The sequence below is a fragment of the Branchiostoma lanceolatum genome, chromosome 10 (assembly GCF_035083965.1).
Source record: "Branchiostoma lanceolatum isolate klBraLanc5 chromosome 10, klBraLanc5.hap2, whole genome shotgun sequence".
NCBI lineage: Eukaryota > Metazoa > Chordata > Leptocardii > Amphioxiformes > Branchiostomatidae > Branchiostoma > Branchiostoma lanceolatum.
In genome coordinates, this window is record NC_089731.1 from 5110235 (window position 1) to 5120336 (window position 10102).

General features: G+C 42.1%; 2 protein-coding genes across 2 annotated transcripts; both read left to right on the top strand.

Moving 5' to 3' along the window:
• Positions 1 to 84: 84 nt before the first annotated feature.
• Positions 85 to 4080, top strand: LOC136443446 (calcium-activated potassium channel subunit beta-2-like). The gene is made up of 5 exons (XM_066440683.1): positions 85 to 316; positions 779 to 983; positions 1873 to 2024; positions 2286 to 2414; positions 2815 to 4080. The coding sequence occupies exons 2-5, from the start codon at positions 791 to 793 to the stop codon at positions 3124 to 3126; spliced, it is 786 nt and encodes a 261-aa protein (XP_066296780.1). The 5' UTR covers positions 85 to 316; positions 779 to 790; the 3' UTR covers positions 3127 to 4080.
• Positions 4081 to 4945: 865 nt separating this feature from the next.
• LOC136443547 (uncharacterized) lies at positions 4946 to 9852 on the top strand. The gene is made up of 5 exons (XM_066440826.1): positions 4946 to 5061; positions 5949 to 6153; positions 6714 to 6877; positions 7189 to 7317; positions 8923 to 9852. Exons 2-5 carry the CDS (start codon positions 5961 to 5963, stop codon positions 9277 to 9279), a joined length of 843 nt encoding a protein of 280 aa, XP_066296923.1. The 5' UTR covers positions 4946 to 5061; positions 5949 to 5960; the 3' UTR covers positions 9280 to 9852.
• Positions 9853 to 10102: the final 250 nt, after the last annotated feature.

A 10102-nucleotide genomic window follows, 5' to 3' on the forward strand; every position in this document is an offset into this window, starting at 1 on the left:
CACTCGTCTTGGCATGAATGGTTTTCTTGCATCATCAGTTTACCGTTACCATGGCAAATAGTGTCGTCATCAGGAGGGCGTGGACAGAAGCATTAGTCATACCGGTCTGTCCTGCCGAACGACAAGGTCTGTGCTGCTGAACGACAAAGTCTGTGCTGCCGAACGACAAGGTCTGTGCTGCCGAACGGCAAAGTCTGTGCTGCCGAACGACAAGGTCTGTGCTGCCGAACGACAAGGTCTGTGCTGCCGAACGGCAAGGTCTGTGCTGCCGAACGGCAAAGTCTACTGGTTTCTTTCTCCTTCAAGCGACCAAAGAGTAAGTGTACTTATCTTTATCACATTTCGTCCACCTGAGTGTATACAATAATGCTCCTAGATACGTGGAACAGGAGTGCATGTGTCCGCTTGACTACGTGTTTAAGCACTTGCGACAAATAGCAAGCCATGGTTGTTGGCCATGATTCAGTAAATACCATTACGTTCCTTATTCTTTTAGGTGAAACCAAAATAACGTATACGTACTTGCAGCATGAATTCGAACACTCATGATAGTCTTTCCTATGAAAGACACAGCAGAGTAAAGTTCGTGTCTTCAGACGACCTGTAGAACTTTTAGAGCTCCTCTATTTGTAACTGCCAAACATAACGACACATCATGCGCTGAACAAGTTCAGGACCTGATACGACACACATGTTGTTTTTCCCGACAAAATGATATACAATGAAATGAAATACAAGAGCTGCTATCCAACATTCTATAACGTTATTTTCTTTCAAGGAACACTACAAGATGGACGAAAAACAGTCTGCGACCAGACAGTATAGGAGATACAGTTGTTATTTTTGGCTGGCCGGTGGGATGGCGGTTGGCTGTGCGGTGGCCCTTATTGTATGCGGAAACGTCATCGTCAAACCGATGGTAGAAACGGACTCTCTGAACTTCCAAGAAACAACTTGTACCACAGACCGGAGTTATCTTACTGGTAAGTCTGCCTGGTACGGATATCATAAACACATGCCATGACTAATTTTTGATGCACAAGAACGCATGTGTAACGCACTATGGAGAACTATTCAACAGCTTTACTTTAAAAGTGCTGTCATGCTATCTATGTGCTAATTCTCATGAATGTTATTGACATGAATAGTAATGCTAGAACATGTATTTAATTTAGTTGTCTATACTCTTGCACCACTACTTGTAATTCAATGTACTTAGGAAAAAACTTGAAAATGTACAAAATAGCTCTGTTTGACACTTCTTTTTATTATACTGGGTATTGAAATGAAGATGATGAAAAAAGATAAATAAGTAAACACATGCACGCACTTTCTATTTATTCATTCAGTGTTACCACATTTGTGGATTGACATAATAGGTGACTATCACTTTTTTAAGATGTCAACCCAGACCAGATTGTAAGGTTTGGTTCATCGCACACCGGGGCATGCCCATACTATTTTTCGAAAGGTGCTGTGGGGTTCTTTAACGTGCGCGGGGTGTGGCTCTCCCCGAACACGGGATCTCCATTTAACGTCCTATCCGAGGGACGTCCCTAACCGAAGCTATATGGACCACAACGTCAAGTCAAGTCAACGGAAGTGGGGCTTGGATTGTAACAGATTCAGAACTGTTATTTAGTTCAGCACTCTTTTCTTCACCAAAGATGGTGTCTCTTCTATTGCATACGGGGGACAAACACAATCCCGAATGTTTCCAGTGAATGTTACTACCTACTACTTGTGTGTAAGTAGGAATATGTTACCAGTGGACTAAGCATTGCTCCAACTGGCTGTACAGCTGTAGCGAAAGGTGTGAAAGGGTCATATGTTAAGATACTAGTATGTAGTAAACACTTTTTCTTGCTTCAGGGCAGTGGATCACATGCGGCTGTGGCAAGTATTGCAGTTCCCGATACCCCTGTCTCCGCGTCACTGTGACGTATGTTCTAAACAACGCCACTGTCAACGCCGTGCTGTTCGACACGGAGCAGAGGCTGAACAGCAATGGGGACAACGCCGAGGTAGGAACCAGTCAATTATACATTGAATAAAGCTGCTTTATACAACGTCATGCATGAACATATACGAGGCAGTTTAGCATTCCTTGTTGTTAAGGATGAAAGTCACAATGAACACATAGATGTTCGAACTTAAGCTTACAAAAATACCATTTTGATTACATACGTAGGATTGCAATGCACTACAACATCTTCTTTTACGGAACATGCAAGGTATCTAAGAAATTAACATCCTTACTGACAGTAACGTAACGCCTTTTTCAGAATACCCAATGTGTGACGGCTTCGTGTGTACACAGCGAAGATACGAACCGTGCAACTGTGCTGGACTTCAACAACACCCATGCCGCTGGGCAGGCATACACATGCTTGTACAACCCAGATGATACTACGGTTAGTATAACTGGTAGACTGCAAGTGAAACATTATCGATGAGTTCAAACTTGTCTGTAAACTTTAAGACTTCTTTTTAGTAGATGTCGTGCATCGTAAGGCAAAGTATTAGAATAAATAATAGTAAAGTAGGAAATTGACCTTCTTTAAACTGTAAACACTGTCGCAATCAATTTCGGCATTAAAAGGGAGATGATGATGGTGATAACACATCAAACCGGCGATTGGTATGCGATACGGTATCTCATTTGATATTCAACATTTCTTTTCTTTCTTTTTTTCAGTTACTCTATCAAGCTAAGAATTAATTGTCCAGTAAAAAATGTTGTGTAGACTGGGTGTAACGTATGCAAAGACAAAGTTTTTGTCTTGGCATCTTCTATGCATCTTCCGCTTGCAGAAAGTCCTCCTGACCCGACTGTTCACATGGGACGCCATGTTCCACTCCATGCTGTGGACGAGTATCGGGACCGCCATCTTTGCCGGCCTCACCGTGTACTTCATCTATCAGTGTAAGAAGGCGAGGGAAAAGATGGCTTCGATACCAGTAACGGTACCGCCGGGAGCATCAGGGACACGGGCGGGATACTTCCTACCTCCCCCCGCCTATCCTGGAGAATCACTGCCGATGCAACCCGCACCCCCGTCCCAAGACCCGTACAGCACCGACTACGGCTCGACAGACGAGAAAAAGGGACTCACGTTAAACTGAATCTGTAGACCCGTCACTGAACCTGATGTAAGATAATAATTATAGTTTCACCCAAACAATCCTACATTTTCACCATCACCAAGGAGCGAAAAGAAGCCAAAACTACATGCTACACTTCGATACTCGCACGAAAACTTTGTGTATGTCATGTCTTTGTTTGTGACCTGTACTTAGCCTAGCTGGCCAAAAATGTACAATAAAGGTCTTCACTCATTCATTCATAATGCTGCCCGGGAAGCAAGTGTCACTATCTCGTTCTCTCTGGAACTTTGTCGAACTACGAATAGAATTCCATCTGTGTTATTACTTATCCATTGGCAAAGGGTGCCAGTAAATGGAATCTGTCCCAATATAGATAGAGCTACTGTTTCAATGGGCCCAGTTCAGATAATGCTGACTATACAGGCTTTGATTCACATGTATGACTAAGGATGTCGTACCATAGATCAAGCGTCTCATGTGATATGATAAGCAATAAGCAAGCATATCGTGCATGAGAGGTCCTTAAAAGGTATTTAAGGTATGAAAGGTATTTCAAAATAAAGGTCAGCAAACATTTTAGGGCAAGGTAAACTGGGCGGATAACAAGAAGACAAACAAGCTGTTATACCGACTTGGAAAGTTCGCAAACACAATGCCTTCAACACTGTTATATGTAAAGAGTGAGCCCAAAACACGTAGTAACACGACAGACTCTCGGCTTGTTTAAGATTACGACAAAGTTATCTTATTGCCGGAGTACCTATCACAGATAGTACATCTCCAAAGAACACTCTCATTACACCATTAGAGTACATCAATTTTGCTGCCTACAGAAATTTTCGATTATATTACAATTCAAAAAGATACCTATCATGTCTTTTAAACAGTAATTTAGTCTCCCAACATAGTTGTAAAATTGCCATAATTTGCATCTTATAGAATTGTTCTGCAATAAAAATAAATGTTGTTATAGTAATGATATCAAAGCTAAGTACGTAATATGTATTCGCATACACTTGAATCATATTATATAACATAATATGACATGACATTGTGTATTGTTAATGGTTGTTACATGTGGGGTTTTTTTCTAACAAGACATCCGCATGTCTTAACAGGTAGCGCTACTTTAAGGATCTACCCACCTGTACGGTTTTCAGTTAAGACATGGCATAACATGTACTTAGTTTCATTATCAGTACCTATATAAACTGACCTGTGATTTTGCCCTAAATACGTAACTAGTAGCACGTTCTGTAGAATATCAGATACCAGAGCAGCCCGTGTCTAGCTGACCCTCCATTGAATCCGGCCAACATACTGTTATTGAGCGTATGATTGTGTATGACGACAAAAGGTAGACCTATCTTATTTCAGTTTGCATATCTTAAGCCTTGTGTCAACCTTACACTCAGCACCTAGGCAGGATTCGATAAAGACAGTCTACGATGTGGCTTATTCTACCTTATTCTGAGGAAACAAGAGAAAAGGGCGATCTCAGTTTAAATCCGAAAGATCAGATCCTCCGCCAAGGCAGCTTTTTTGTCCCTTATTCGATGTAAAGCCACCCTCTCACTGGACCCGCGGCAAGCTGGTGGTATCGCTGCGGCCGATCGAATTGATAAAGCACTCAACGAATTTCATGGACAAAAAACGAATCTTTTTAAGCTTTGTGTGTTTTGTTGTCTTTTTGGTCCTACTTGTACGTTTTGAATGATATTCCCATTATAAAGTCAATGGTAACACAAATCCAGTTTAGGACGCAGCGACGCCGCTAGTGTGCTGCGGGTCCAGTGAGAGAGGGGGGCTTAACGTTACCTGACTGGGGAATCAGGTTACTGTAACGATGGCAACAAGTGTAGTCATCACGTGGGGCGTACGCAGCAGTTGGCGGCGGGTCGTACCAATCTGTGTGTCTACACGTTTTCTCGTGTGTTCCCCGTGCTTCTGAAAGTAAGTAATCTCCGTATGTATCACACATTCCCCGTGTAAAGGCCTTCGTATGTATGAAAAGCTGTTCACAGTGCCAGCAGTGTAACGCTTTACCGAGAAAATGCATATGGAACCTGTAACTGCCAGGTACGTTTGTGTACAGTCAGACACGGTTTGACAGGTTTTCCAGATAAAGGGAAAACCTTGTCTTCATTTTCCCTAAATGTCCACTGTTCTTATTCTCCAAGCAGAGGTTTCGGTCGAGTGGGGTAGTAGTGGCCGGGTTTTTTTTAACGTAAAAAAAACGTAACGGGTGGCAGACGTAAAAAAAACGTAACGGGAGGCAGACATTAAAAAAAAAACGGCCACTACTACCCCACTCGACCGAAACTTCTTCTTGGAGAATACACTGTTCTGTCTGCGACACCTGTCCTGATGTAAAAGAGAAGAAACAAGTCAAAGTGAAGACTTCGCGCCAGATTTTAGTGTCATTCTACATACATACCACTGTGACGGCCATGTCGTCATACTGTGGAAACGTAAAAAAATACGACCTAACCGTGATTAGTAGAGAATACATGTCCTTCTACGTGTAACGGTTATATATGACTTACATGTATCCTTGCGAAGGATTTTAGTCACAAAATATTCCTTGTCATTTGTTCGTCAGATTAAAGGGGTTGAATATCGATTTCACCTCCTTGGTGAGAACAAATAGAAACTCGATAGCACACGCCCATGTTGACGGAACAAAGGAGGCATTACCGAGACCTGGCTACTCAAGATCACGGCCTTCCAAAACATAGGGTGTCTTTTAAAGCTATGATAACATTTCTGTTAAACCTTGTTTCACTGACTAACAGAGCTGCCATCCAAATTTCAATATTTCAGTCTCCCCTCATTTATAGATACGCTACAAGATGAACGAACATCGAAAGTTGACGAAACAGTTGAAGGCGTACAATTGTTATGGCTGGATAGCTGCGACCCTGGCAGCGGGCGGTGCGGCGGCTCTTATCGTCTGTGGAGTCGTCATCGTCAAACCGATCGTGGAGACGAACTCTCTGGACTTCCAGGAGGCAACCTGTACCACAACTCAGAGCTATCTTACTGGTAGGTACGGAACACCACCTGGAAAGCAAGGGGCCAGTTTCTGGCCTGTGTACGTAGGCAGGCAGGATGGGCAAGTACGGATTAGTAAGACGAAAGTAAGCGGAAACAGACATATAAACGATAGATTTAGTGGTAGAATGATATTTACAACTATAATATTTACCTTTAGTCTTTGATCTAATTGTATATTCATTCTATCAATTACACCATAGGAAGTATAGCTGAAATGTGAAGCTTATTGTGGATCTAAATAAAGCTAAAGTCGAGTCAAACTGCATAAAGATCATCATTATAAACAGTACTGTAGGAGGGACTTCCTGAAGCCTTATGAGCCACCTGGCACTGAAAGAGGATTGAGTGAGTGAGTGAGTGAGTGAGTGAGTGAGTGAGTGAGTGAGTGAGTGAGTGAGTGAGTGAGTGAGTGAGTGAGAGTGAGAGAGAGAGTGAGTGAGTGAGTGAGTGTGAGTGAGTGAGAGTGAGTGAGTTGTATATAGGAGAAACTTAGGTTACAAAGCTTTATTGAGCAGTCTTTCGCATCATGAAGCCTTTTCTTGGTTTAGGGCGGTGGATTACTTGTGGCTGTGGCGACAAATGCAGTTCCAGCTACCCCTGTCTGCGCATGACTGTGACGTATGTTCCAACAAACACCAATAACGCCAGCAGTATCAGCGCTGTGCTGTTCGACACTGAGCAGAGGTTGAGCAGTGATGGGGACAATGCAGAGGTACGTATGAATCAGTCGAGAGTCAAACTTTTTTATTTTTCAAATTCAAGAAGGTTATTCATTGAGAGGCGAACGTCCCTCAGGCAACATGTCTCCCTCGGCGACATACATGTAACTCCCTCGGCGGCGAAAGTATATACGCCGCCGCTCTGGGAAGGAGGCTAGTGTTGTTCTTTCTCTGTATCACAGCAGTAGCCATACTTTACTGACGATATATTCCTTCTAAAAGTAATCATGTGAAAACAATAGAATCATAAACGACGAGGGAGTAACATAGTAATAGTATAACCTATTGTAACTGACTTCCTTAGGACTACCAGTGCGTGACGGCACCTTGCGAAAGAAACGCAGATGATAACCGTGTTAGTGTTCTGAACTTCAACGACACCTATGCCCCCGGGAAAAACTACAGCTGCCTGCACCACCCGGATGCCACCACGGTCAGTACATGTATTTATTAGTTTGTCTATTCATTTATTCATCTATTTTTTTTTATTTTTTCATTTATCTATTCATTCATCCATCCACCCATCCACCCATCCACCCATCCACCCATCCACCCATCCACCCATTTATCTATTGAACGGAGGGGCCCCCAAATTCGCCAATTTTTTTCTAAATCATATTTTTCAAATGTAAATTTCATAAACCTGGTGACACCATGGGGCTATATTATAAGTGTAATTGTTAGACTTTTCATATACGTGTTGTCATGGTGATTGATCGAATATTAAGGTGAAAGGTCAATCGGTTGTTACGGGCTATTTATTTATTTATTTATTTAACGATTTGTTTAACGATTTATTTATCTATTGGTTTGGCTGAGACGTACATACATACATACATACATGAAGCAAACGAGGTTGCCCGACTACCTTATTGCTTTTGTCAAGGGCTAACCATGTGAGAAGATACAATGGTTACACAATCAGTAGAGTCAATTCCATGTCACTGAGAGGGTTTTCAGATAATATTGCTAGTGAGTTCAAACAATTTTAGGTAAAAGACTATTCCAGTCGAAATGTTCTAAATTGTTCAAACAATCAAGAATGAAAGTTTGAACATGTTTTAACTCATAAATATATGTTGGAACTATTTGGAAAGTAATTGCACAAATATCTCTTTATTTAGAACAATTTTCAAACATCTATGCAATTGTTTCACTGTTTGAACATGTTGGAACAATTTGCATCATTTTTCAAATGGTAGATTTGGGTTATTGCCCCCATAAAAGTAGGTGCTAATCGCACTCTATTGTCTGCCTCTGTATATTTTTAGATTTCACGTCTGGACCTTTATCTTGAGGTGTCTATGCATGGCACCCAGGCCTAATCCCCTATACTTTGAAGGGATGTGTGAATTGCCCTGTTCCCATCCCACTGACCCAGTTATACCATGTTGTTACAATGTTGGAACATATAGGAACAAATGATCAACCTATTTTCCAACAGTTTCGAAATAATACAAATAACATGTGCAATGTTAGAAATTTGTCTAACATGTTGGAACACAGCAGAAAATATTTAGAACATCAAATGAATGTTGGAAATTGTTCTAAACAGTCACTTATCTCCCTTAGATTGTTACAAAGGTTTTGCAAATGTTAGAACAAAAGGCAACAAACACTCTCTCGGTAATGTGGAATCGACTCTAGATTACAACGTAAAAATTCCATTCCAATTTACATCATATTGTACATCTATGCACGAATTATCGTAAACAATTTATATACACTTCCAGCATAAGAGCATATCTCGGTACTCACAACCCCGTAGTGCTTTTTCTTGTTCTAGATAAGCTAGATTTACCATTTTCTCGCATGACAACTATTGACTTACACTGACTTATACAGAAGATGGGTCCTCCCTTGTTTTCACTGAGCTGGTGACTCATTAGTAGTTCAAAAGAATATCATCGATAAATAAGTGTATTTTGTATGTTTTCGTATGCTTTGCTGTCTTAGATAAACGACATTCTTACATCACGGATCATTCTTAATTCGGAAGGTTACAGGTCATTCTTTCTTCTTCTGTTTTCTACTACAGCAAGTCTTGCTGAAGAGGCTGTTCACATGGAACGACATGTTTCACTCCATGCTGTGGAGCAGCATCGCGTTGGTCATCTTTGCCGTCATCACCTTGTACATCATGGCTCAGTGTCACGAGATCAAGGAAAGGATGTCTACTATACAAGTATCCGCACCCCCGCCCGCTGTACCAGCGGCACAGCCCGGTCACTTCCTACCACCACAGCCCGGAGGCTTCCTACCTCCACCCCCGGCCTATCCCGGAGTACAGTCGGGCGAGTCGCTCCAGATGCAACCCACACCCCAGCGCCAAGACCTGTACAACACCAACTACTCCAACTTCTCTCCAGACAACAAAGGGTTTACATACAGCTGAATCCACATACATGTAGACTGGTGGAACCGATGATATCCCGAAAATATCATGTTTATATTATTATATCAAATGCTGTTGGTTTTGTTTGTGTTCTATCTCTAGATCTCTCTATCTCTCTTTCCCTCTTTCTCTCTCTTCCCCTCTAGCGCGCTTAGTCCAGTGGTTAGCGGCCCTACCTCTGGAACTAGAAGCCCCGAGTTCGATCCCGGCTGTGTCGCTCACCCGACATGCGCGCTACCGGGAAGGGTCGCAGTCCTTAGGACGGAACGTTAAACCGTGGTCCACTGTTCATTGTGCTTGTCGAAAAGAGCTAGGGGAATTTTACCGGTACAATGAACCTATAAATACTGTACATAGCGTATGTCGTCTCTGTCACGACCAGTGGAAGATTAGCTCATCTGTTCTTTGAGTTCATTTGAGCTAAACTGGTTCGAGATCACTTTACTTTTACTTTCCCTCTCTCTCTTTCTGTCTCTCTCATGCCTTGTGTGTTTTTATACTGTTAAGAGACGTTATCATCATTTTACCAACATATCAGACATGCCACAAAAATAAAATCTTACTTTTGAACTATACTTGCGTAGAGATCGCTTTATCTAATGTTCATTGTCACCAAGCAGTGTTGCCGTCTGCTGCACAAATTTGTCACTGTATAAGACTATCAACAGTATGGGACATTGTAGGAAAGACAGTTGACTTGAGGTAAAGTTAAGATAAAGGTCCCATAGCCTTTTGAGGCCGTATGGGCAGTGGGTTGTTATCCATGTGTCCAGGGCACGGCATAGGTAGGTGGAGCCCAACCCTCTCTCCTTCCACCACAATC

Excerpts from the sequence above, each read along its gene's own strand:
- LOC136443446 (XM_066440683.1), top strand. The coding sequence starts at position 791 with ATGGACGAAAAACAGTCTGCGACCAGACAGTATAGGAGATACAGTTGT. Across the intron at positions 984-1,872 it reads AGACCGGAGTTATCTTACTG|GGCAGTGGATCACATGCGGC; the intron begins GTAAGTCTGCCT and ends TTCTTGCTTCAG. Across the intron at positions 2,415-2,814 it reads ACAACCCAGATGATACTACG|AAAGTCCTCCTGACCCGACT; the intron begins GTTAGTATAACT and ends TTCCGCTTGCAG.
- LOC136443547 (XM_066440826.1), top strand. The coding sequence starts at position 5,961 with ATGAACGAACATCGAAAGTTGACGAAACAGTTGAAGGCGTACAATTGT. Across the intron at positions 6,154-6,713 it reads AACTCAGAGCTATCTTACTG|GGCGGTGGATTACTTGTGGC; the intron begins GTAGGTACGGAA and ends TTCTTGGTTTAG. Across the intron at positions 7,318-8,922 it reads ACCACCCGGATGCCACCACG|CAAGTCTTGCTGAAGAGGCT; the intron begins GTCAGTACATGT and ends TTTCTACTACAG.